This window comes from Pithys albifrons, chromosome 16 (genome assembly GCF_047495875.1).
Source record: "Pithys albifrons albifrons isolate INPA30051 chromosome 16, PitAlb_v1, whole genome shotgun sequence".
Classification (NCBI taxonomy): Eukaryota; Metazoa; Chordata; class Aves; order Passeriformes; family Thamnophilidae; genus Pithys; species Pithys albifrons.
Window position 1 is genome coordinate 6,784,390 of NC_092473.1, and position 27,343 is coordinate 6,811,732.

Below are 27,343 nucleotides of genomic sequence, written 5' to 3' on the forward strand. Positions count from 1 at the left end.
TGCATTTTACTGAAAGACAAGGATTTTCTGGTTTGGGAAAACAAATCCATTCCTTGATGCAAATTGTCAGTACTTCTGCCCTTCTTATAACACAGTTTCTAGAAGGCAAATCTTTTAAAAGGGACCTTTTAGTCTCTCCTGAAGATTACACTCTTGTAGGGGTCTTGCCTTCATCTGAAGATTTAATGGCTTAATAAGCATTAGACCCTCCTATTATGCAGTAACAAATAGGAATACAATACTTTTATCAATATTTGGCACAATTAATTTTTTTTATGCGAAACTAAATATTGATGCTGTCAAATGACTGCAGCTTAGGGACATAAATTACAAATATTCTTCTCCTGTGAGCCTCGCTAAAATTTTGCATTCATATACAGTAACCATCTAATGCCTTTCTATTCCTGTAAGCCATATGATTTGATTGCCAGATTACATGGTTCTGTATTGTGCTTAGATGTCAGTGTTTTTATTGTTATTACCAATATTATCTTTTATTCTTACTGTAAGTGGTAACAAAAAGTTAACTGCTTCCTTACACTATAAAAAGAATAAAGTCCCATTTACAGAATGTCTCTAAACAGAAAATATCTGTGGAAAAAAATATACTGAATAAATAATTCACAACATGATGGATGAGTAGAAAAAAATGTCTTTTGATGTATTTTGCTACTCAAAACAAAACCAGATTTTTAAAGTAATGTAAACAGCTATTTTAATGCAGAACAAATAGTCTTTTAAAGCACAGTGATTGCAGGGCAGTCAGTTCTCTGTGCATTTTTACCCATTCTGCACTTTTGTTGGTAACAGGACTTGTGAAATTGGTTCATCCATCCCCTTGGTTTTCCCAATTGTTTTCTTTGTTCCATCCTCCTGTTTTTCCATTAGTTTATTTCTTGGCTTATTTTCTAAAGGAAACGTCAACCCACCCACCCAAAAGAAACCATAACATTTGAAGGATTTCAGACTGCAGCAAAGCCAGTTAGCCTGTCTGTAATATAAACAGGCAGCAAATAAATTCTTAGAGGCCTTGGAATTAAAGTGTCCCATCGTAAAACTGCCCCCACTTTCAGCGCATTTATGCTCCGGATTTCTGCATAAGTGGGATATAAGTATACAACAGAAAGATGTCCTGAATGCATCCTGGGAAAATCAGCCCGGGCATTTCGCTGTTTTCTGGTGGGCCCAGAGGAGCTGCAGGAACTCGGCAGTGAATGTCGGGTGGCATTTGTTGCTCAGCCTCAGGGCGGGGCTCGGGAGGTCCCAGGGAGCAGCACCTTCTGCTCAAACCCCATTGTCACACTCGTTTGCACGTGCAGGAGCCCACCCTGCCCTGAACGGGGGGGCACAGAAAGGCCCAGCCCTGGGGCTGCTCCAGGTGTGTGTGGGGGCCGCGGTGGGTCAGGTGACAACCCCCGGGGGGTCACCTGTCGGCGATCAGCACCAGCACAGCCGATAAGGGCGGTGCTTCCCACGCCCTTATAGCACAGCCCTTACAGCACAGCAGGTCCCCAGCGCAGCCCTCGGGCCGGCCCTGCGGCGCTGCCGGGGCGGGGCGGGGCGGGGCGGGCCCTGCTCTTCCCTCCCTCCCTCCCTGCCGCGCTCCGCCATGGCGGGCCCGGGCCCGCCGGTGAAGGTGCTGGCGGCGCAGCTGCGGCGGGCGGAGCGGGGCGCGGGCGGCCCCTGGGAGCTGTGCCGGCCGGGCCGGGCGCCGCTGCGCCTGCAGGCGGTGTGGATGCAGGGCACCGTGCTGGAGGTGCGGAGCGGCGCCCGCGGCGGCTCGGCCCGGCTGCAGGACGGCAGCGGAGCCTTCACCGTGCTGGGCGTGGAGCGGGTGCCGCAGGGCCGGCCGTGCCTCAGCGCAGGTACCGCGGCGGGGCCGGGGAGGGACGGCCCGGCCCGGCCCGGCCCGGCCCTGCCGAGCTCCCATAGCCCGGCCCGGCCCCTGCACGGTTTGGCCCGGAGGAGCTGCCATCACAGCCCGGCCCAGAGGGGCTCCCATCACAGCTCGGCCCGGCCCGGCCCTGCCGAGCTCCCATAGCCTGGCCCGGAGGAGCTCACGCGGCCTGGCCCGGCCCAGCCTGTCCCGAGGGAGGGGTCGCTCCCGACGCAGCAGTGCAGGAACAAGAATAGAGGGGTCTTACATTTTTTTTTATTCATCTTTTTCCTTTCAGTTCAGCTAGAGAAATGTTGGACTGCAGCGCTGCAGAAGTTGAGGCACAGAATAGGCGCACTGCTTAAATTTTCAGCGTTTTCAGTTGTCCTCCACCCACTTACGCAGTAGAAGGACAAATTGTTTGGGTCTTGCCCTATGTGTGAAAATCTAGACAAATCTCTAAAACTGGCTGTACAGATAATGAAGCCTTTTTTTCCCCCTGAAATTCAGTCTAGCAACCTTTGTGCCTTGGGTCTCCTTACAAGTATTGGTAGCTTTAATTCACACTGTGTACTTGTTCTTTTTGAATTAAAAAAAATGCAGAGGTTAATTACATTTTATGCTTGCTTGTTTTCTAGGGAAGTATGTAATGGTGATGGGTGTGGTGCAGTCCTGCAGTCCTGAGCCTGTTCTTCGAGCAATAAAGATGACAGATCTCTCTGAAAACCCCGTGCATAAGGATATGTGGAGCCTTGAAGTGGAGGATTTGCAGAGAATCATCCCCTAGTTACTGTTTCTTCTGCCTTAAATAACTAGAAATGTACTTTCTTGGTGCAGAACATCGGACTAGTCTATGTGGTTTCAACCAACCACCAGTTACTCTTGGAGTAAACCAAAGTGAGAAGTAGGGAGTCAATGTGGGGATCAGTGCTCATCTGTTAATAATCACAATGTCTTCCACCGTCTTCTTTTACACCAACAGATTTGAACAACACCTTTTTGATGGTTTGAGTAAGAATGTTCCATGTTTCTGTCTCTATTAGTTGCTGTTTCTGGGAGTGAGTGCTGAGGGAGTTGTTCCTGCAGCAGAGTGGGTGTTCTGGCAGCGAGGGCTCCACGAAACTCGTTACCAGGGTGAACTCAATACCTGGAATGAAGGCAAAATGTGTTTCAGTCTACTTAGGTTGCGTTTGGAAGTTACATCTTTGCCTGTATTTTCTGTTTCAAGAATGACCATGTCAGTAAACTCCGGTTGTAAAACAGATGACTCTGGGTAACTGTAAAGCAGTCTCTCATTTAAATACCTCTCTAGTTTCTGACATGCTGAAAGTGCTACGGTAACGACCCCTGTGTTTCAGTGAAGTGAAATGAACTGAAAAGACGTGAGGCAGGATTCCTTGGAATGGGTTCTCCAGGCTTGACATGCAAATACTTCTACCACGTCACAAAACAAGCTTTCTGCCCCTCAGTGCGTTTTTCTCTTTTCCTTTCTTGTTCCAATGTATGCTATTTTTAGCTGTTTAAATAATTTCAACATATATTTTATCTTTTCTTCTTCTGTGGGAGAGAACAAAAGTATGAAATCAAATCAAAAAACCCTTAAAAAGCAGAAGTGTTACTACTATTTAGTTCCCCACTTGTCTAAAGAGAGCTTGGGGTCTGACGAATGTACTGCGTGAGCCGTGTAGAATTGCTTTGTGGCTTGGGACTATGTTGTCCAGCAGTAAGAGTTATGTTAATTGGGAATGCATGTAGGAAGGGAAGGTAATCTCTGAACTAGAACTAGTCTTGATTCTAGATTTAAGACAGTGGTGACAAGTAAGTTTTTAAATTGTGGGGTTATGTTTTCAAGGTGTGTGGAAATTAAAGTGTCCTTTAAAGAACTGAGGTCTTTGCAGATAAAGGATTGGATTTCAGAGTGCAACTCCAGCCTTGAGTTTGGTATTCCTAACGAGACCCCACCAGAGACAGCTGGATAATGGAAATCCTGTGTTCTGCTGATGAAATGCCAAAATAGACAGAATTTTGATAGTCTTGAGTTTATTTATTGGTTTTAATTCTGGAAAAAAAATTTGCTTGTGGAATCCTGTAGCCTTTCAGAAATTATCCATGTGGCCTGCACAGTTGGCTGGCAACTGTTCTTATCTGATGATACCTTCCATCTGAATGCTTCTTATGCCAGAATCTGAAACATGTTCCAAATATGTTCACGTTGCCATGCTTTCTAACTAGGCAGTAAAACCCTGGAAATGAACAATTAAACCTGCTGATCCCTCCTAGTGTCAGTGAATTTACAGCAGAATTAGAAGTGCCTTTCCATCTGGCAGTGATGCATATTTACCGAATGCGTCTGAAGAGTTGTATTGATGTAGGATTGGACTGTGTTTACATAGGGCTGGATGAGATCTAGACATGAAAGACATAGCCTGGGAACAGCTCAGAGATAGGAGCAACATGCTGGGGCAGTGGCTGTAGTTTGAAATGTTTATTGGTGGTGATACGGCTTCTTTATCACCAGTGATAAGTTACACGCATGTTTTAGGAGACCTGGTGTCTGCGTCCACCTCAGCATTGCAGTCTGTAGTTGGTTGAGTTAAACTGCTGTTTATTGCTGACTGAGCTTTTCTGAATCTTTTCCTCTACTTGCTGACATTTTACTTTGTTCTTGCAACTGTCATCTCAGGATTTTTTCAAAGGCGTTTGGGGTGCTTAGCTGGGGAGGGAAATGACATTCAGTGGCGGGGGAGAAGATGATGCGGTTTTTTTAATCACTAACTGGTACAATATTCTTAAACTTCCAGAAATACTTCATACAATTTTGGCTTTGTTACAGAACACCTCTGGAAGGGTGTAAGTTGGAAAATTACTACAGAGGAAGACTTGATTTCTACGTGTTTTATACAGCACCATCTGATGTGTGTGGGAATCCAAGCAACTGCAGGATTTTTTCCTGACTAGTGTGGGGGTCATGTTTTACTTAGAATTTGTATCAAATTAAAAGTTAAGTGTTCAGGGAGGGAGCAGAGCCAGAAACAGCAGACATGAGGTAACAGAGGCCAAGTGCTGGGTTTGTCTGTGAGCCATTCAAACCCAGCCAGTTCCAGCACTGTAGAGCAGTGCAACTTCATATTCTTATGAATAATCAATAAAAATGTACTCCAGCATAAAAATAAGGAAGTCAAATGTTTATTAGCATTATCTCATAGTTCAGGACACTATTACTTCAATGTTCACATCTTATGCAAAGACACTGGAAGGATTTTGCCGTGTTACCTTTTGCTGAGGAGCAGCTGCATTCCAGGTACTGTGTGGAGAAAGGTAATGCATTTCTTTAATCAATAGATCTGTAATACAGGAAGTGATTTAACAGATGAGACACTTCCACACAACAGTAGCTGTAACACCTTAAGGCTACTGTATAGGTAGCATAGTTATCAGTCAGCTTTTCCCAACACATCAACTGATTTCTGAGAAAAGGTTCTAAAGACACAAATAGAGAATGTGAAACTGGTGCACAGATACCAAGAAGGATGTCTCATTTAACAGTGTACTCCTTAATAGGGGAAAAATCAAGTAGCATAAAAATGAGAACATGATTAAATGCTTTCAATTATTTATCTATTGTGGTCCTTCTGTGTGTTGGAGCCCTTCCCTGGAAAGAAAAACAACAACAATGAAAAAGATTGTCCAGAACTGCTGAGCACCAGAGTTTCATTTCTGGAGAAAGAGAACTCAGCATCTTTGCTGACTCAAGGCTGATAATGCTGCTTTCACAAAGTATTCCACTTGCACTAATCTGAGCTGGAAGAGACCTTTTGTCAGCTTTTAAATATATTCGTATATAGTTCAAGGCTTGTGAAGAGGCAATTTTGCCACTGAGTGGGAGAATTCTTTTAAAGTAACTGATACTATTCTGTTCAATTTCTTTTAGTTGAGAATAGTTTCTTGTCAGTATACTGAAATAATTCCTCTTGCCCTCAGGGGTTCTGGGTAGAAAGCTTTCCTTTTATACTACATATGCTTCATTATACTCATTGTCTAACACCAATGCATTTGTACTTCTATTGTTCTTCCTACTCCTGCCTCCAGTTGTCTACCTAAACTAAGTGTTCTGTTCTGGGTGCTGAAAGAGTTCTTCCATCTTCAGGGCTGGTACCTGCCATTCAGAACTGGCTTGAGCTGAAAGGAAGAAGAGATGAAGTCAAGGTAAGTGGTGAGTAAGTAAAAGTGACATGTAATGCAACCTGTTGCCACACTGAATTACAAGAAATCTATGAAGGGGAAAATAGCATCAAATATATTTATGACATCAAAAAGCTGTGTGAAAAGTACTCCAGCATTTTAAATACAGTTTTATCTTGGATACACTAGACTGAAATAGAGATGTGGGATTCTTTCAAGCTTGATAAATTCACATTTAGGAGGAAAAGGGCAGCATTATTTCTAAAGTTCATGGGCCCTGGCTCATTCAGCTATTCCATGGAAGATCCTTGACAAGAATGAATTGCTAGGAAGTGGTGCAGAGGTGGTTACTGCTGACAAACTTTCTGGTTTGTTCTCATGACCATGGCTGGCTATCAGTGACTGTGCGTGACTGGACTGGTCATAACAGGCTCTTCACTGTCAAACCCAATTCTCCTGTACTGCAGTTTGGTCTGTTACACTTCCTTCTCTAGTGTGTTTACATGTTTAGGGACAACTCATGTCCTCCCTCAGCCCTTTGGTTTTTGCCCCAGGACTGCTGTCGATTCACAATTTCAGTAAAACGTGATGTCCAAAACTGGATACATAAACGAATAGAGAATAATTATTTCTTGTCTTCACTGTGTTTATCCATGCATACCTCCCCAATGTACTTTGTTTGTTTAAGAGCATGCTTTAATAGCATGTTATTATTGTTCACTGAGCTTGTGATCCACCTTCATTCCAATCCCTTTCCTCAGAAATGGGATAATGTAAACCAGTAGCATTAGCTGACTTCAGTCATTTGACTACTAAGCCAGTCTAAAATTGTTTTCAACTGAATATTCAGACTCTGATTTAACAAAATTTGTATTTCATATTCGTATGTTGTAGAGTTTATATACAATTGGAGCTAAAGCCACTCACTGCCTAAAAGATACCACTGAGAAATTTCATGATCACTTACTACTTACTAACTGAATGAACTGACCACCTCAGGCAGGTAATGACACAGGGTGTTACTGCTGTGTGTGGCAGTGGGGTGAGATGGGATGTACTTAACGGATAGAGCTGAGTGTTCTTTTTCTAGGTTTTTATTTTATGGCCAACAAAACCACCTACAAATGCTCCTCCCTACTTTAGTGGGTAAGAAATGAGCAAATACCTGAATTTTTTTAAAAAACATGACAGAAATCTGTTTGTAGTCACCAAATCAATCTTTCGAGGTAGTAGTGAGCTTAAAAATGCAAATGAACAATGTTTCATTAAATATATTAAGAACCCCACCCTCTTTTCTCATTACTAACCCCTAGCAAAGCATGGAGCATAAAAGGAGTATAAACCCAAGTGCTTCGTTTCATGCAAAAGCATAATTGGCTCTTCTGCATAATTCTGTCATAATTCTGTAGTGTAAATGTTTCCATTGCAGTCTTGTAAAAATAAAATTACAGCTGAAGTTCTTACTTGGGCAAGAGTATCAATAATTTGTGTGCTTCCTTTAAAGTTCTCATTCAATGAAAAAGTACAAGCATGTAGCAAGTTTGCGAGAAGACTTTCTATTCTTTCAAAGAATAACAATTCAAATGAACAAATTAAGATTTGGGGATGTTCTGGGCTATCCTTAAAGACAGCAATATGTGATATATAATCAATGTTACTCAAGTAGTACAAGTTACCATTAATTATGTATCATTATTTCTACAGCAATTTGTAGTCAGCATTGTAGTTTAAAGAATATCCAGTGGAGCCAGTATACTAAAAAAATCTTTAGAGAAGATGTGTAGTGCAAATTAGTGACTATACATGACACAGAAGATGCTGAAATAACCAGCTGCTCTCATCCCTCAGCAGTGCTGGCAGCTCTGCAGCACAGTCTGCTCTCAGGTACCTGGGCTGCACAGTGGCTCTGTTGGACTGGAAAATGGCCACAGTACAGCTGAGCGGTGCAAGGAAAGTAAGAGGGGACTAAATTTTATTAACAATTATTCTTTTGGGGCTCTGGATTTAAACAGGTGTTCTTGCTTTACGTAAGAATTCTCTTTAGAATTGTGCAATTCCCAAGTAATGCAGCTCCAGGTAGCGGAACAGGTGGCTCCAGTCACTTTTAGAGCAGTAACTGTCCTATGTGCAATGCAGCAGCCAAGGAGCAAGAAGAGTATTTCTAGGAAGAGCCTCGTTTTTGCTCATGCCCAAAGTGGGATTCATTGGTTTTATTCTTGTGCATTCTTGAATTACAGACATGTAAGTGCTAGAGCAACATAGAATATTCCAGGGGGAAAAGAATGAAACTTACCACTGTGGAGGGATTTGCACAGGGACGAAGTTGCGGTTGCAGAGATGAACAAAAGCTGCTGCCAGGCTGCAGGCAGCCCCCAGGGCCGGGGAGGTGCACGTGTCCTGTGTGCACATGGTGTAGAATGGCTTGGGGTCCACCTGAACACAAAGGCAGTGCTCAGGGGAGCAGGGGGCACCTGCAGGTAAACCCCAAGGTTTCATTTGGGTCCCCCTCCCCCCTGCCTGCTTAGGACCATTCATAAACCTTTATTCCCTTCCTAACAGTGAGGGGGTTGTTTCTATTTCCAAATTCTAAACCTGTATCCTCAAGAGTGGTGCAGTCATGCCACTCCTCTGTAGATGTCAAGGACCTCAATTTATATTTATGGTGGTAATAGCCTTTTTTTTCTGTCTGGGTTGCTGTTCTGGTTATTTCTAAAGTTATCTGCAACTAAACTTCTATATGCTTGCAAGGGTTATGTGTCCTCCTTTTGACACTTGGGTAGTTCAGACATTCCTTTGTGGCTGAAGTTCTACTTACAACTTTGAAGCAGTTCCTAAGAAGTGAATGTGGTTCTTCAAAAAACACTTTGCAGATGCTTTGCTTGGCTGTAATTGGACATGGCTTCTCTCTCTTCTGTGCAAGACTGCACTTGTTCACCTGAGAAAGCAGAATTACTGGAGTTGGGGGGCTTTGTCTTTTAATACATCAGAGTAGGATGAATTCTTCAGCTTTCCAGTGTGAGCCGGTTAAAGGAGCATATGGGCAGCTCAGAACACTGCTCTGTTTACTGTTAGTAATACTGAGAGGTAACTTGCACTCTAATATTACAGCTTAGACATTGTTTCCTTTTTTCTATTGATTCTGTTATTCACTGAGGGGTTTGGATGTGTAGCTGCTGACACAGCAGGTAGTTGGCTTCTTCTCTTTTTTTATTATGTAGATCAGGCAGGTCAAAGTTATGCTTTTCCCTGGTTAGACATGGGAAAACAAATGCAGTGCAGTGTGGTGCTGTTCTCACTATTGAGCTGTAGCTCATCTAAGCCAGTGTGTCGATGGTGCCCTTTGGTGCCTGCACAGAGAAGCCCTCGAGCTCGTTACCTGCCAGCTCTGCGTGAACTCCTGCATATTCTCAGTGGAGGAACCATTAGGAAGCATCCATTCATTTCCAGCTTCATTGTCATTGGTGCCAAAAAGCCCAGCTGAGATACCTGTGATGAAATTGAAATGGAGTAAAATAGTGGTTGTAAGGAGCAGATGCAAGAAAATTACAGGAGCTCTCTCTGGGCTCCAATTATTCTGCGCAGCAGTGCTCAGCTCTGATGTAGAAAAGAGAAAGTATGCCTAGGTAGCCATTCTGGATTTTTCCCAGCCTGCATTGCCATCTCCTGCCTTAGCTGGTCATGTGTTTCTCCACACCACATCAAGGCATCAGATCCATTCTCTGCTGCAATTAGGAGTGTGAGTGTGAGAACAGTGTGGGGCACCTGGACAGGAATGCATTCCAAGTATACCAAACCCCCGGTTTTAGGCCTCCCTCCGTAGTTGTCTTGCAGGTTTGACAAGCCAAGCCTGCTCTAAAGCAGTGATTCTCCACCAGGGTTTGGGATTGGGCTGACTGCATTACATCTGCCCCTGATTTCTGTCTGATTTATTGCATTGAATCAACAGTAACCCATAACCATTCACTGTTCTTCCTGGAACAATCCATGCTGTATTTGGCAATTAATGGGATTGCCTAGGGCCATTTCCAGGGTGTGTATAAATGAAGAGGGGAAAAACAAGTGGAAGACAACCCGGATGCTGGTACTACAAATGGTAATAATTTAGAGAGAGAAAAATGGCTAACAGTTGACAAAAGCTGTATGTTTGATACTCACCGTGGTGCCACCCAGCCAGAGTGAGAGTACAGAGATCATACTGAAAGTCACAAGATAGAGAAACTCCTTTCTGATTAGATATTTCTATTTTGTTGGTTTCTCTCCTTGAATTAGTGGTATTCATTTCAAATGATTTATCCAGTACTTGGCAGTGCCCTTCCGTAAAGGAGAAGTTATACATCTTGGAGATCTGTTTTAAAATGAAAATGCAATTTCAAATCTGTCATGGTTAAAGTTCAATAACAGGCAAGCTCGAGAGGGGCAACTTAGCCCAGAGTTAGGGAATAAGAAGGGAGTTGTGTCAAACTTCCAAAAGAGCAGGCACAAAGCCTCCCAGGTACCCCAGGGCTCCAGGCCCACTTTGATCTCCAGACTTCTCTAACACTGCTGTTCACTGAGAACATGTCAGAGAAAAGCTGAAAATTTCCTTTAGTGTGCAGAGAGCAAAGAGGCAGCACTGGAGTTAAACTGGCTTTGTTTTGGAGAGGTATTTTTTGATTAAGAAGTGGTTACTTTAAATCTGAGAGCTGGTCTGATTTATGTTCTGAAAATGAAAAATGTTTGACTTGCTCCTCCTACCTTCAGTCTGGGGTGGATACTGATCACAGTCTGGTTCATCTCCACATACAGTGATCTTGAGTTACTGATTTCCTCATTTAGTATCACAGTGAAAGCATTGTGAACAAAATCCTTGGCAAGAAGGACACTGCACTTTGATGCCAGATCATACATTTTTCCATCAAAAGTCACAAGATGTTTGGTCCCCACCAACAGAGCATGATCTAGGGATTTCAGAAGAAACATCAGTGAGTTTTCCACAGAGCAAAGTGCTGTGCATCCTGCAGCACACACAGCTGCTGGCTGGCATACTCTTAAAATATTTTCTCAAGTTATTATTAAAGTGACATTACTACATTTACATTTTAGTTAGTTACCCTGCAGCTACTCTACAACAAAACTTTTTCCAGAAATTAGGCAATGTAATGATTTCTTTTTCATTACAGATATAGCTGGGTGTCTTAAACTTTGAGAAATGTGAATTTGGACTCAAAGCTCCCCTTGATTTATTGGAATGCTACTTGTAAACTTGCTCTTTGTAAACACACACACATACCCTACACATCAAACATTCTTATGCAGAAAGAAGCAAGACTATTAATTGGTTCCAAAAACTGCCCTTCCAAACCAGAGCATCAAACAGAGCTGCAGTCCAGCAATCACTGCTGGTACATCACTTAGATTATTTGGCCACTAACTGCCTGTTAGTCTTCTGGGGGGAAATGGTTAAAAATGGCTCTTTCTGGAAAAGCCATTCTCTCTAAGGGAGAGTTGGGACTGTTAATGCAATATTTTAGCATTTAGCAATGCTTTTAAAGGCAACATTGTCCCTGAAGTTTGGGTAGGGCAGAGCTTTTTCATCATAGAGTCAGAGATTACCAGTTTCAAAGCCTCTGTGCCAGGACACAGCCCCGGGTGTGACTGGCATTGAACCACAGAATCAACTCACAAGAGCATATGGGTAAGACAGATAAATAGCACCTGCTGCTTTCTAGTTTCCAGGGAATGAAGTGTGAAGAGTTGGAAAATTTGCATAAATATTAAGTAGAGGACTGTTCCTGCATGTCAGCTTTGTCCAAAGTGTTGATCTTATACATATCATTACTGTCTTACAAGAATGACATCTATTTAAGTTCATAGGAAAGTTATTAATTAGCAACCATTCATAGTAAAGTACTACTCCAAATATGATTTTTAAAATACAGAACTGAGTGGAAATAGACTCAGTTACAAAACAAAGCAGCACTTTGAAGGTCTTACATTCAAAGGGACTCTCCAGCATCCTCCGTTTGAATCTGTAATACTCTGCGAGGATGTTGATTTTGTACAGGTCTTGCAGAGGCCTCACCAGTGTCTCTCCAATGAGGTAAGTAGGGACATGTGCCAGCTGCAGGGAGTGGGCTGCTCTAGGCAGTACTGGCAGCTTCACTGCCACGGAACAGTTCCTGTGGAATAGAAACACAACAGCACAAGCCCTTATCTGCTGAACTGAGGACAAGCTGCTGCTGTATTATTAGAAAGGTGGAAGTGAAATATTCATAAGAACTGTCATCTGGTTAAAACAGCTCTACACTGCCCAAGGCCATATAAGCTGAATTATCAGTTCTATTTGCTGCCCAGCAGCTGCTTTTGGCCTGGCAGCCAACATTTGGGTGTGATGTCTAGTGCCCAAAGCAAGGAGGGTGGCTGTGCAGAACCCTCAGCCTGCAGACTGACAGGAACATTCACAACACCACCCAGCAGCAGGGAACCTGCAAAAACACCAGTTACCTGGCTGAAAAACTGTACAGGTTGAGTGAGGGTTTCCAGATCTTGCTCACAGCTCTGGAAAATGAGGCCTCTGCCCACCTGAGCATCTGCTGGGTAGTCTGTTGGAAAGTCAAAAAAGGAGATCACAAAACAAACCTCAGTACAGCTTCAGGGCAGGGTCAGTACTGCCAAGAGTTTTAAATCAACAGTCAGTGAAATAGCACTTCAGTCTCTCCTGCATTTGTCACTTCCCTGATAGAAAAACAAATATTCTTCCCAAATAACATTACTGAAAGTACACCAATCCTTCACTGAGTTAATGTGCTTCACTAGCTTGCAAAGGATCAGTGTCTTTGTTAATATAAATTGGCATCATGATATATTTTATGCTCTTTATTTCAACTAGAAGACCCCAAATCTGTACATTGTTTGCTGGAATCACAATTAGTCCTCTATGGAAGAAAAAAAAAAAGCTACCTGATTGACTCATAACTGCTGCACCATGTTTTCAACCAGAACTAGTGAAACACCCTCTCCTCCAGCTGGAAAGCTACAGCTTTCAAACCAAGACAAATATTGCAAGAACAGTAAATTAGCTGTGCACAAGACTGGTATGTGGAGAGATAACTGCACTATTTCTATAAACAAAAAAAGTTAATTATTTTTATGTACCTATAGTCGAAAGCTGAGATTTAAATTTGTGGTCCTTGTCTTACAAACCATTAAAAGTGGAGAACTGAGTGATACCAACCATATCCAAGCCTGCTTTCACAGCCTTTAGTGCCAGCTGGATTGGTTCCATTAGCCATGCATCTTTTACAATATTGGGTAAAAAAGCCTGGATTTTCTTCAAGTACTCTTCTGTCTTCTCTTTCCAGACTTCATCCAGTGGCTTCAAGGTTACATCATAATAGGCATCCTTCAAAGTTGCCCATGGCTCTGAAGCAAACACACGAATGAAACAAACCTTAGCTGGTGTGGTAAAAGAGGCTGTTTGTTTGTGTGCTTGTTTCCCCACAGCTTTCAGCATAAGTGAAGGGAACACAGAAAACAGGAAGAGACAGCTTTGTTTTCGTGGCAGTTTGGGCACATTCCACAGCTCTGTGTGCGGACACAGGGCTAGGAAAAACAGAGAAGCATTTAGTTCTAACCTTAAACCCCTTATAAATACATCACTGCTGTCCAAAAGACATGTGAGGAGTGCTTTGCAATATGCCACCATCAGAACTGTGCTGCACCAACTGCACCTGCTTAGGACAGGTTGGTCAGAGCTGATTTCAAACGTGGTATATCAACTAAATCCAGCTTTTGAGGCGGAAGAGCCTCGAGGTGAGTGGTCCAAGGTGAGGTTTTACTCTGGTGAGAACTGAAGGTTCTCACAGCTAAATACAGCTGACCACATTTCTTAAAGGTTTCAGGATGGGCCACAGTCCAGCTGAACAGTGAATTAGAGGCTGCTGGATAGGCTTGGAAAAAAACAGATCAAGTGAAATCCGATTAGTACAAGACTTCAAACTCAAGAATTGATGTGAACAGCCCTTTGGGAGGAAACGCTTGCCAGGGAACTGTTAGCAGAAATCCTCCAGCTTCAGAGGATTGAACCCAGCCTCCTGGGACCAAGAGGATGTCTCATCACTGATTTCATTACAAAGGTGCTCACAGAGAGCTTACTTAGAGCTTATTGCATCAAGGCTCCCACTCTGTATACTAAGAGCCAAGGTCAGCACTTTTTGCTGATCAAAATAGAAACCTTTATGCTGTTCAGCGTGTTTTGTAGTTTATAGTAAAGTTTGGTTTGGCCTGCACTGACACTGTCCTTATTCTCCTTGCTTTGCACAGTTTTGCTTACTTTGCAATTCATTCTGTATTTGCTGGACAATGCCTTGAACTTTCTCCAGGTAAAGTGGGACCTTGCTCTTCAGGATCTGCCCAATTCCACTTTGCTTCCACACCTGGGCGACAGCTCTGCCCACACCGTGCAGGAGTCCTGCTGCCCTTTGCAAGGCTATGGAAGGCCAACCAGCTGCTTCAGACAGGAAACCAAATTGCTGCACCTACAGTGGTTCCCAAAAAAACAAGCAGTATCAAAATACACACTGATCTCAAGCAAAGCTCTGACTCTCCTGTAAGGCAGTTCTGACTCCTCCATGTTGGTACAGAGATACAGGATCTCTACCATGAAACAGGCTTTTTGTCTGAGCTACAGGTCAGCACAGGAGTAAGCATTTAAATGTTTGAGCTAAACAAAATAGCTGCAGGCAAGATAATGATTTTTAATTAACACTCTGTGAACACTGCATGTTGTTTTCATAGATGATGTACAGATACTTACTGAGCTCCTGAATCTCCACATGTATCCATCAAACTTCTTTATCTTCTCCATCAGTTTGGCTTTCAAAAGACTCCCAATTTCATTAAGCTTGTACTGTGAGAGGATTAGTAAAAACTTTGAATTTGTGACTTAAAATTGCTTATGCTGGCTCCATATCACTCCAGGTTTGTACTATTTTAAATGCCAGCAAATTTCCACAGTGGCCTCCCATTTCTCAGGGGAAATGACTTTGGTGTTACTCAGTGGATAGACATGGGAACAGGAAGGCTAAGGATGAAAATCCAAAGAGCCTCCTCCAAGCAGGGAGTATGTGAAACCCCATTAGAAGTAAAAGCACATCAGTAATTCTAACCTTATATTCTGTAACCAACATGCTGAGCAGTTACTGCAGTTCTCTGTTTATTCACTTACCCTCCTTTAAGATCCACCCTTTAGGAGAGGGTCCCGTATTTTCTACCTCTAGATATGGCTGAACTTTTTCATTCTCACCATGGTAACTTTTCATATCAACGTGAAATTAACATTAACGTGAGTTTAAAAGTTATGTAATTTTGCCTGGCGACTCACCAAAATTCACAACTCAATGCTACGTGGAAGGTGCTCCAGCAAATAGACAAAATTAAACAACATTCTGGGAAAATCTCACTGGAGTTAAAAGCCACTCAAGGGTCTCACCTCAGCCTTAAGGACTGGATCCCCGCATCCATGAGCCAGCAAACTCAAGCTCCCATTAGCAGCTGTTAGAGTCACTTGCCCCGTGTTTTCCTGCCTTTGCCCGTTGATGCTGAGATAGGTGTTAATGGCAGCCATCTGCTGCCCGTCAGAACAAGCACTGACTTCCAGTCCTTCCTCCAAATCCCCTTAGGGAATGAAAAGAGAGGCTTCATTTACAGGAACAACACTGACAGACATTGTTTCAAAGCTACCTTTTAATTACTTAGGTGATCAATCAATGTCTGAGTGTGTTAGGTGTTTGTGGGGGGAAAAAAAGAGATAAACAGGAGAAAATTAGATCAGTGTCAGTGTTTGATCTTTCCCTTCTGTGTGGCTTGTGAATGAGTTAAAAATACAGATCTGCTACTGGCAAAGGAAGCACTGGATTAATGTAAATCTAAATAGTTCTCTCAGTCACAGTATTTACAGGCTTTTTCGCTACTTTAGTCTTCATTGTCCTCATGTTTCAAAGCTGATGAGCCTCTCAGGTCCACCCATCACACACATTAAGTCGCTTCTACCCAAGCACTAATGAGCATAAACAGAGACGGCTGGCAAAGGCACGTAGGATGAGTTGAGGTGAATCATTTCTACAAACTTCTGACTTCAGTGATTCACAGGGTAATGGTCCTAATCTCAAATACGTCAAAGCACTAACAAGTGAGGCCATGAACCTGACTGATAGAAATTTCCCTGCAGAACCGTGGAAAGGGAAGTGCGTAGCTGAAACACGAGTTTGAGACAACTGTCATAGCACCAAATCTACTTGGTTTGCACCAGTCGAAATGCAGTTGAAAGGTGGATGAGCACCAATAGGAAGCACTTGCAGCAGGGCTCATTCCATCTAAATTTACTCGTCTAAAAGTTAGGCACAGCCTGAGCCAAGAGCCTTCTGTCTCTGTTGCCAGTCCGAGCTGCCTGCTGTGAGAATCCTCTGCAGCCAATGATTGCACCCATCCCAGTTTATACAGCCCAATTCAGGCAGCTGCTTCAGCACGGGCTACAGTGAACATCTGGAGGTGCCTTTCTCTTTTCCTTCACTGAATTTGGAATTAATTGTTATCTTCAACAAGGCACACAACTCTAAGACAGTTACTTGATCACTACCTGTTATAACCCTTCCCTGGCTAGTAATCCTACAAAACTATCTCCAAAACTGACCCTTGGGTAACAAGTTTTAAGCTTCAGCTTTTCATTATCTGAAAGATCTTAACTTGAATCCCCATGAACTGAGCCAGCCTGGCATAGAGACATGGCCTTTCTTCCTGCCCCTTCGCAGCAAGGACAGCTGGGAACCACAGAATAGCCCCAGTGGGAAGGGTCCCATAAGGATCAAGTCCAGCTCCCTGCTGCCTGCAGGATCACCTGAAACTAAATCATATGGCTATGAGCATTGTCAGCCAAGGTACGTACCTTTCAGATACCCCATGTAGTACTGAATACACTCCTTTCCTTTTGAAGCAGCTACTTTTACTTTCTCTTTCTCATCAATAATCCCCTCCACCAGGATTTGGCTCTGGACAGCTGAGGAAGTAGCAGTTCCTGTCAGGCCTAGCCAAATATCTTCAAAGGCTCTTAACTGCAGCCGTAAGGGAAAAACATTTATTCAAAAACATCACACAGAATTAATGATTGTTCAGACATGATTCTCAAGTATTAGTGCTTCCCATAGAATGGTAAGTGGTGAGAGAACTGTTTCCCAATGCTTGGGCACTATGCAGGAGTTACACTGAGAGAGGCACAAGCATCAGAATGCCTGGCTCAGGAGCCGAGTGAGTGGACAGCATGAGGCTCCTGGGCAAAATTTTAATGGCAGCAATGAAAGCCTGACAACCCACAGTCCTGCTAATGAAGAGCTGGGATGGTGCTGAACACGGTACTTTCCTGCCTCATGCAGTTGCCACCATCAGCTTGTCCACTAGATTTATTTCATAAGTTAAAAGCAACTGCAAAATAGAGGGGAAAAGGAAAAAGAAGAGACTTGTCTCAGGATGAGCCTCATACGAGCTTTTCTGTGCCTTTTTAAAGGCCCGTTCTTTTTTCTGGTAAATGCTGCCTTGTGTAAGTGTTGTATTTTATTTCCCTCTTTTGTTCTAATAAGGTGAAAAAAACCTGCCTCACCAAACATTCCAGTCATGCTGAAGGTGAGCTATAAAAACACACAGCTTCTTAAAACTGATATGCTCTGCTTGGTATACACTTACTATATTTGTGGCTGAGCTTTGCAGATAACTAATGTTGGTGCCTTCCTTTCTCTCTCGGCCACACCACGCGGACATTGTGTAACTGCTCCTTTGTAAACAGAACTAGGGAAACCAGGAGGATCTTGTGCTGCCTGCTGTTCTACACTCACTGGCTGCACCTGATCCGTTTGGGAGATAGATGGCAGCAGGCCTTTAAAAACCAAAACCCAGTGCCACTAAAATAAAATAAAAACTCACTTCAATTTCCATAGAATAGTTCTTCACATCAGCAGAGCTCTCATCCTTTATAGATACTCCAATCAACCCGTCATCTCTCCCGTGATCACCGAGGTGGAATCTGCCCTCTGACTGCAAAATGATGTTATCTTTGTTGAGCTGGTGTTTTCCAGATAAAACAATTACCTAAGTATGCACACAAAAAGAGGTGTTAAGGCTTCCAAACAAATGTGCTCTGCAGAGAGTAGTAAAAAATCGTACAATGGCAGCATTCTCATGGAATTACGCAATGAAGAGATGACCAAAACTTGGAGTTTCAGAACCCAGCACATTGCCCTCCTCACAGCACTGTCTGACTGTTACATCTTCCGTTTCTGTGGTATAACAAAGCATGTTCGGTGATTGCAGCCTAAGATCAGATGAACAGCTGGAAGAAAACTGTATTTTGTTAAAACATGTCCATTTTTATTGCTCCTACACTTCCCACCAAGTCTAGCTAGAGATTTTGATAAAGTTGGGGGCACATGGGAGATGAGGTGGGTATGACTGGAATAGAGTTAATTTCAGTAGCTGGTACAGTGCTGTGTTTTTGATTCAGAATAATGTTGATAGCCAAACCCCAAACCATCACTATGTTAAATCACATCTTTTTCTTTTTCTTTTTTGTCTCATGCTCTGCCAGTGAGGAGGTGCACAGAAGAATGCGAGGGAGCACGGCTGGGACAGGTGACCTGAACTGACCAAAGGGATATTCCACAGCACAGATCATCATGCCCTGTATATAAACTGGGGTAGTTACCTGCCAGGGACCAGTCTGGGTTTAAGAAGGGGACTCTGGCATCAGCAAGTAGGAGGTGAGCAATTATATTGTGCATCACTTGGGTTTTTTCTTTCCCTTTTATTATAATAATCATTATTATTATTATTTACCATTATTATAGTATTTTACTTTGTTTTCAATTACTAAACTGTTATCTCAACCTACAAGTTTTAACTTTGATTCTCCTCCCCATTCCTCTGGAATGAGTGGGATTGAGGGAGCAGATGTGTGGTGCTTAATTTCCAGCTGCATTTACACCATGATGCCTTTGAAGAGGAGGATCCAAAAGAATACAGAGACACATAAATTTGAAGTGACATATACACACATTCTTTGCATTATAAACCTGCTCTATCACACCTTAGTCTTGGGAAAAGTTTTCACAGGTATCAAAACCTGACTAATGTTTCCCATTGCTAACAGAGTGTGACCTGCTGGAAACTGGGATGTGTTTTAGCCAGTGGAAACTGAGACATTTACTGCAAGTTCCAAGTTTTGTGTTTGCTGTGAATATCTCCAGGCAACTCTGAGTTCCAATGTGTACCTAAGGAAGATCATGGATGAGTCTTCAGTTTATGTGAGCAATAGAAATAAAGGTTAAATGAAGGTTCAAAAATCCATCCCTACCAGCAGAGCAATCATAAAAACCAGTAAACATTTACCCACAGGGGAGGTAGCATTTTTATTCCTCTCTAGTTTCCTTTTTGATCACTTATGAGCCTGTTTTGATATTCTACAGAAACAAGAAATTAACAGACCTTTGAAAGAGGAATAGGAAAGAAAGAACATAGAGGAAGTGAGAACGTTTACAACCATAATGGGACCTACAGAATACACTACGGTGGCAAAGAGAACCTTTGTGCCTCAACCCATCAAAATACACTGTTTATTTGTTTAAGTTGCAGAAGTATAGTAATTCTTAGGAAGAGTTGCAGCTGAGGAAAACTGAGTCTCCAAAGCAGTAATTACATTTAAAGTGAAGTAGGTTCAGTATGTTTGTGAGACTTACATTTGGAAGGTCACAGAACTCAAAGCTTGTATAATAATCCAAGGAAGAGCAGTAGTTTGTTTCTATTTTACCCAGAATCTTCTGTTTGGTGCATGAGGTCAGGAAAATATTTTCCAGAACAGCTTCTAACTGGAATTTATCAGGGTACAAGAATTGATTTCTCTGCAGTGAACCAAGAAAATGAAGTTTAAATATGATAACAGGATCTCAGACACTCCTGGGTGCTCACTCATCCTGTCCCTGTGCTGGCTTTTGTTATTCTGGGAGCTTCAGTATTTTAATGTAACATTTCCAAAACATTTCCACTTGGCAATGTTTTGGATTATCAGCCTTGCTGCTGGTTCCTGTCCTACAGAATTAACTCAAGAGTTTTGCAAAGTTAGAGCACAAGTGAGGCCTCTAGTTTGTGAGAACTCTTTCTCTCAACTCTGCTACATTTAACTTTCTTCCTATGTAGAGAAATATTTCAAAGAGAAACACTGATATTTCGAAAAAAATGGCACTCTATAGAAGCTTTCTTAAAATCCATGCAACATTACATCTAAAACCAAAATAACTTATCATCTATTAAGAACAGCTTACATAAAAATGGTGAGTCAACAGGTATAACTGCCTTCTCTTACCTCATATGTTAAATTGTGCTTGATTTTTTTGTCATCCCAGTTCAGATCTAGATATTCATTAAACAGTGCTGGTCTTTGCTCTAGAGAGCCACATGCCTGCAGGTGTTCCATACTTAGTATTCTCTGAAGCTGGAAGAGAGGAAAAAATTGACACATATAAGTAACTTTTAAGAAGGGTTTATTTTTGTCCTCTGAGACATAAAACGTTGGCTTCAAGTAAAAGGCTTTCATATGGTAACAAGTGCAGAAGAAAAAAAATCAAGCCCATCCCTTCTGAGAGGCCAAGACTCCTACCTGGCCTGCAGAGAGTGTCACACAGCCCCCCCAGGCAGTGGTGTCCGCCTTTGATGTGTCCTCCAGGGTCAGTCGGATGTCAGCAGGCTGCCCAGCATTCCCTGCCAGCTGCAGCTGCAACCAGAGAGAGGGTTTGGCCAACAGTAACACCAGAACCAGCTGCAGGGGGATCCAGCAGAATGGTCCCCATGCAGTGCAGAAATACAGAACCACAGTGAAAACTGCAGCAGGTGAGTGTTAAAACTCCACAGAACTCTGTGGCCTGGAAGCTCCAGGTCAGAGGCAAACACAGGGAAACTGCACTTTACAGCCCAGGCAATGGGAAGCTTTGTTCCCTTCTCTGGAAGCTGCCTGGGGTCTGTCATGCATAGCAATTAATGACAGCACTGGAAAAATGACCCTACAGGAGAATTTATTCCTTTGATTCCTGAGACTTCCTGAGTGCTTAGTGCAAACCACCTGTGAGCACCAGGGGGATCCACATGAACCAACAGTGCTGCACAGCTGGCACAGCTGGCTCTGAGTAAAGTCTCCACCCCAGCAACTGGAGTGTCCTCATCCTTGAAGTGCACTTTAGACAGAAAATGCACCACAGTTTTTAATCTTGAAGGATGATTTGTGAAGTTCTACCTCCTCTTTTTTCCTATATATGCTTTCAAGGGCACCTCATAATTGTATTTTAAGCCTTTCTAGTTCCTGCAATTTTCTGTACAGTCCAAAATTTATGTTTGCTCCACAGGGGTATCAAAGGGTTTCTCATTTGGTTTTGTTGTGGGTTTGGGTTTCTTTGGGGGCAGGTGGTTATTTTGGGGTTTTTTGTGGGTGTGGACTAGGAGTTTGTTCATTTCTTTGTGGAGAAAATTTGCCTCATTTTCCTTGCTTAGGCTGGCCCCTGTGCACATCTGGCTTCCTACCATCCACAATGGGTTAATGCTAAAAGTAAAAGACTGTCAGTCAAAACCAGTTACACTCAGAAAAGGAATCAGTGCTGGTGGTTTAGACACAAGTGAAAATAGCACTTGGTGCTCCTTACATTTTTCAGGATGATACCTGCAATTCTCAGAGATGAAAGGCACACCAACAGTAAATGCAGCATTACAGGTGTGTATTTTGCAGCACTTTCTCATGATCTCACCTGCTGGTTGTACTTTCTGCCCCTTCTTTCTGACAGGGAATGGACCTCCAGTTGCTTGAGGGTGTAATTAAATGGGTGGGCAACAGTGGCTCTGTAGATTGTCCTGTGTCTTCCAAACTTCAGAGAAGATGACACTGATATCTGATCCATATCAACAGATGTAAAAGGAACTTGTGAAACAGAACACGTCTCACATACTGCCCTCAAACACACACCCAGCAACATTTCCCTGTACCTTTTCCTCAGATGAATTATGTGTAATAAAGTTCTTTTTGAAGTAGTGAGGCAAATTAATGTTCAAATGAGGACATTTCTGCTACTTGAATTCTCAGTGTGACACAGCTGGAAGTAAAACTATTCTCTATGTTTTACTAAAACTGTGAAAAATGCTTGTTTGTTGAGGCTTAATTTTGGTCTCATCTTTAGGCACTGCAGGCTGCACTGCCACAGGGTGCTTAATCAGAGTCAAAGCACATGAAAAAACATCTGCATCATCAGGAACTACATTCAGTTATGGTGCTGGGAGCAAAGTATTTTTGTGGTAATTTAAACAGTGGTGGCATTTAAATAGTTGTGGTAATTTAAGTAGTAGTAAAAATACATTCTATACAATTGCTAAAGAAAATTTTGGAATTTTAGCACTTTTTAAAGAAATCAAGAGATTCTAATGCATTTTGCAGGCACGTTTATGTTTCTGCATGGTAACATATTTTACACATTGTCTTTTATCTTTCAATTATTTGGAAAACAACCCAGTACTCAGCCATGGTGCTGCATTTCAGACACACATATACAGACAGCACAGTCAGCAGCAAGTGTCCCCATTTAACCACACTTGGACATCAACCTACCCCAAGTTCCTCTACTTCTGTCTTTTTTACTATTTATATTTTTAAAAATAATGCTGACTTACTTTAAGAAGTCAAAGACTGGTTTCAACTGTGCCATATTTATCATTCTTGCTAATGGAGAGTGAAAGAATGAAACACAAAAGAACTTCAACTGAATCAGTAAAGCTGAAAACACCAAGTACAGGGACGTGTCACACTTCTGTGTGGGCAAACATAGCCTGGAACCCATGCAATGGGTCCTTCATCCTTTTCAGCCTCACATTAATGCTCACACTTACTCATTTGTCTTAGATTCAATTTCTTTCCCCTGTACTGCTTTAAACATGACATTTGTACTGTTCTTTCCACCTACTCTCAAAGGCCTTTACCCAGTGCTTTGAAGCATGTGCATTTCATTGCCTTGGGTTAAGCAGCAAAGCAGCAAGCTGTGGGGTTACTGCAAATAAAAAAGTAGTATGGCCTGAAAATGCTTCCAACAAGAATGTCAGCTGCTCATTTTTCATAGTCAGAGCCTTTTATATATTCAAGAAGGAGGATGCTTTGCCTCCTATGTGAATTCCCTGGCTTGCTTAATCCCCTTTAAAAAAAAAAGGAAGAAAAGAAAAAGGAAAAGAAGAACCACTTGATATTCCTGACATTTCTTTGCTCTGGGTTGCTGTACCTGGTCCTTCTCATTCCAAATGACAGTGAGATCATCCAGGTGATGGCGTGCTGAGTGTTTCACATGTAAGTTGGCCCTGGCATGCCATGGGAAAGGGATGGAGAGAGGGTGGAAAAGTTCCACTACAAGGGAAAAAAAAAAGTAAGATTTCCCCACCACAAATCATGACTGTTCATTTTCTGACAAAGAAGCAGCATAGGATGTTCTCCCACTGGCAGCAGGGCAATACTTGGGTCCCAGAGGAGCAATGTCTGCTCAAACACACACATGCACCTTCCCAACAGCCACAAGGACTTTGGTGTGCTGATTTCTGCTCCGTGGAAAGAAATCAAGTGAAAACAGGAACCCTCCATCTACCAGCTAAACAGCATTGCCTGCAATAACTAAAAGACCCAAAGCAACTCCAGCAAGAACAGTCAGGAAAAGAATCTGTTTGAAGCTGAGATCACCTTACACTGGAAGAGGAACAGTTTACAACTCCCAAACGAGTAAGTGCAGCTATTTTCTCTATGTTCAGACAATAAAGCCTCAACAGAAAGGATTAACACCTCAGAGTAGTGGCCAGTGTGATCAGTGCTCCCTGCAGTACCCAGTGCAGTAGAGTAACAGAAGTTACTGCAGTTTTTAAAAGTTTATTTAAGTTTCATGTTTCATATCCACAAAGCAGAAACAGTTTTCTGGGGTGGATGTTTTTTAACAGCAGACTTATAATGAATTTAAAGCAAATAAGATCTTAGAAGGCCTAGACTGGAACCAGCATTGAAACCATTTGGACTTGCAATTTCAAATATGCATTTTGCAATCAGATTTATGTAGTTTTATTTTACTATCACCACTGAGAAAAGACTGGAGAAACCTACCCTGAATGTCATGACCTCCAGGCAACTTTGGGAAGAGTCCAGTGTAAGTGCCTGTTAGCTTTATCTCTTTGCCATCCCACAGAGCAATGTGCCTCAGCATATGGGTCCTGTGGCCTTTTTGGTAGACAGTCAGAAACACCAGTTGCCTTGGAAGAGTTTTTAACTAAAAATGAAAGAGAGGAAACATTAAATGCCAAGTTCTCTGAGAAGTTAAAAACCTAAGTGTAATTTCGGTACTACAAAGTCTTATAGGGTCCAGTTTTAGGAAAGTGCTTTTAAAAGGTTTAGTACAATGGTACTCTAAGCCCACTGCTCTTGTATAAGCAGCTACTCATTTCTACTTGTCTTCGTGTCTACAGTAATCATCTCGTCCCACAATGGAACATACATAAACACAGAGTGTCCCCTCTACAATAGCCTTTGCTTAATATACAATTTGATTTTCTCTCTTTTATCTCACAGAATAATTCTTACAACATCAAGTCCCACTCTTACAGAATAAATCCAGAAGACAACACAAACAACAATAACTATTTGTGATGTCTTTTGTTCCTTATTTAGAAAAATACATATGTGGTATCTATATAATAAAAGTTGGCAATTGGTCAGTTTGTAATATATTACTTTTCTGATTTCTATAGATCCTGTATACATGCTCCATCTGTAGGAGCAAACAAGTATAAAGTCAAAGACCAGTTGATACTGTTGGACACACAACTAATCTACAGTCAAATGTTTCCTCATCCTACTGGAGAAATCAAGGGCAAGACACCTCACAGAGCAGGAGCTGTTTGACCCTCACTGTTTGGCAGCCACACCCTGAACACCCTCCTCTAGAACAGTCCCAGCCTGTCTTTGCCACCAGAGTCAATGATACCAACCTCGGACATGGTCTGGATTATTTCAATGGCATTAGTGTAGCTGGTTCCAGTGAAAGTTAGCTTTGCTGTAACATTGAAATCCCTTTTTTCCATCCTGAGGTAGAGTTTGCCTTTTGCTTCACTCACATCATAATTTACCTTTTACAAATTCCCATTAAATTGAAAAAAAAAAAAAAGGAAAAGGAAAAAAGAAAGAGTGGTGTTGCTAGCATCTTTGTAAACATGAGCATCTTCAACAACAACAAAAATGTCAGAGATACTAGTACTAGACATAATACAGCTTGACTACTAAAGTAGTAGACAAGTCTAATTTGCAGTGATGGATGTGATAGAGAACTTACAGATAGTTACCTTAGAAGACAGTTCTGCTGCACTGGGGAAGTACTGTAGAAGGAAGGGATGAGTCTGGAGTGCTTTTACATTCAACTCTTCACTAAAGGGAAGAAATGTACTTTTGTTCAACAATATTTCAGAAAGTACACTCTCACTGGCAGCACAATCTGAGTTACCTCCGAGTCTGCCACAGCCTTCAGAGTTACAGAAGGCAGCACCTTCCACTGAACACTTACCCAGCTCCCAGTTTTTGATGCATTTACACAAGTGCCAGCTCTGACCTCAGTGAAAAATCTGTGTGTGCATCCCAGGGACACAATGGAGCCCACTGGACCAGGAATCACTTTGCCACAGCAAATGCATCAGCTTTTAAAAAATTGTATAGGTGTTCTGGTATCTGGCTTTGCAAGCACTGCCATAGTTAACAAACTCAGAATTTACAATTGTTTGAGAATTAACAGAACTTCAAAGACTTTTCAGTGCAAAGGTCTTCTGCTAGAAACTTAGGAAATACCTGAAATACCCCAAGGCTGAAAATATCACACCTCTTAAACATCCTCAAAGCCTCCACTTTTGTGCAGGTACAGCCATACTGATGCCAACTTAGAAAACCCAGTCTCCATAATTCTACAAGTGTCAACTGTGCCAAAACGATGTTGTAAGATTTAAATAGTGATGTCAAGTTAAGGTATATTTTTAAATACTATTCTGGTTCAGACCTGGAGTTTCATGGATTATTTCACTTCAGTGTTGTGGGGGCAGGCACAGAGACAGGCATGCCCCAAGCTGTGAGGAGAGGAATCTCTGCAGCTCTTCAGAACCTTCCCGAGGTAAACAGACTGTTTGGTGTGACTACTCACTTATCCCAGATCTGTTATCCATTCACCAGTCATTTGGTGATTAAAACAGTAACTTTTTTCCATGGAATCACAGTGGCCTAATGACATTTTTACAGTGCTCAGAATGACTCTTTTACCCTTGCTGGTCCTTTTTCCTACTGATGGTAAAGGAGAAGTTTGTGTTTTGTTCATAGGTCAGCCTCAGAGCTCCTTCAGTCTCATTTTCCGTCAGGATTTCCTGAATTGTCATCTGTGGAGGGAGCAAATAAACAAATCACATACCCAACATTTCACCTCACTTGAGCACAATCTCTTCACTCACTCAATACCATCATCTTGACTGAAGTTTATCTTCCAGACAGGCCTTCTAGATGCTTTCTGGGAATAAACCAAAAACCTCAAGAGGTGTCTTCCTTTTTTTCTGTATGTTTCCATAGCTATTAATTTGCATTATTGATAAATATTACCCTTACTTTCAGTGTACCCTGACTTGGTTTAAATCTAGAGCCACTGGATCTTGATTGTGTCTCCCCCACTCTCCTTTTTCATATACTGTAAAGTTTTGTGGTCTTTTTTTTAAGAAACAGATTGAGCTCCACAAATCATTTGCTCCAGGCTATTTTCTTCTTCCCTCAGCTTCTGGATCATCTACCACTTTATCCTGAAAATGGTAATGAATCCCTCTGGAGAAAATGAGGACACTTAAACATCAACACATGTTGTGTTTGCCAAAGTCTGTGGGAACAGTAATTTCTGAAGTGCCATGATTACACTCATACCTCATCCATGAACGAGGCACCTCAAGGATTACAGTCTCTCCTTTTCTTTTTTTCACTCAAGCATTCAGAAGATAAAAGACATTTCACTAAATATTAAAGGGGAAGAAGCAGGGGATATATCTAATATCTTTCAATAAAATGTTGGCATTAAATATTCACTTGAAACACTGATACTTAAGATGCAGGTTTAATGTTGATCTAAGGTTTATGTTCAGGAAAGTCGACCTTTAATCTCACATCCTTAGTACATATCCTTTATTTGAGGAGAAGGT

General features: G+C 42.1%; 2 protein-coding genes across 2 annotated transcripts in view; one reads left to right on the top strand and one right to left on the bottom strand.

Moving 5' to 3' along the window:
• The first annotated feature begins 1,585 nt into the window (after positions 1-1,585).
• Positions 1,586-3,138, top strand: RMI2 (RecQ mediated genome instability 2). The gene is made up of 2 exons (XM_071571162.1): positions 1,586-1,865; positions 2,515-3,138. The coding sequence occupies exons 1-2, from the start codon at positions 1,610-1,612 to the stop codon at positions 2,661-2,663; spliced, it is 405 nt and encodes a 134-aa protein (XP_071427263.1). The 5' UTR covers positions 1,586-1,609; the 3' UTR covers positions 2,664-3,138.
• Positions 3,139-5,070: 1,932 nt separating this feature from the next.
• LOC139679616 (uncharacterized) overlaps positions 5,071-27,343 on the bottom strand; it is an 80,938-nt gene continuing 58,665 nt past the window's right edge. The window contains exons 51-73 of the mRNA XM_071571526.1: positions 26,430-26,542; positions 25,472-25,553; positions 25,121-25,258; positions 24,240-24,402; positions 23,355-23,501; positions 21,868-22,064; positions 20,733-20,846; positions 20,439-20,567; positions 19,816-19,977; positions 18,008-18,172; positions 16,980-17,145; positions 15,528-15,712; positions 14,853-14,945; positions 14,370-14,574; positions 13,272-13,459; positions 12,542-12,639; positions 12,032-12,216; positions 10,793-10,995; positions 10,214-10,403; positions 9,435-9,544; positions 8,874-8,993; positions 8,352-8,491; positions 5,071-6,055 (exon numbers count right to left, since the gene is read on the bottom strand). Of these exons, the coding sequence (XP_071427627.1) occupies positions 6,040-6,055; positions 8,352-8,491; positions 8,874-8,993; positions 9,435-9,544; positions 10,214-10,403; positions 10,793-10,995; positions 12,032-12,216; positions 12,542-12,639; positions 13,272-13,459; positions 14,370-14,574; positions 14,853-14,945; positions 15,528-15,712; positions 16,980-17,145; positions 18,008-18,172; positions 19,816-19,977; positions 20,439-20,567; positions 20,733-20,846; positions 21,868-22,064; positions 23,355-23,501; positions 24,240-24,402; positions 25,121-25,258; positions 25,472-25,553; positions 26,430-26,542 (3,309 nt within the window). The 3' untranslated portion in view covers positions 5,071-6,039. The remainder of the gene's footprint in view (positions 6,056-8,351; positions 8,492-8,873; positions 8,994-9,434; positions 9,545-10,213; positions 10,404-10,792; positions 10,996-12,031; positions 12,217-12,541; positions 12,640-13,271; positions 13,460-14,369; positions 14,575-14,852; positions 14,946-15,527; positions 15,713-16,979; positions 17,146-18,007; positions 18,173-19,815; positions 19,978-20,438; positions 20,568-20,732; positions 20,847-21,867; positions 22,065-23,354; positions 23,502-24,239; positions 24,403-25,120; positions 25,259-25,471; positions 25,554-26,429; positions 26,543-27,343) is intronic.

What these genes read in the sequence shown, in the direction of transcription:
- RMI2 (XM_071571162.1), top strand. Translation starts at nt 1,610, where the DNA reads ATGGCGGGCCCGGGCCCGCCGGTGAAGGTGCTGGCGGCGCAGCTGCGG. An exon ending in CCGGCCGTGCCTCAGCGCAG is followed by an intron (nt 1,866 to 2,514) that starts GTACCGCGGCGG and finishes CTTGTTTTCTAG; the next exon opens with GGAAGTATGTAATGGTGATG.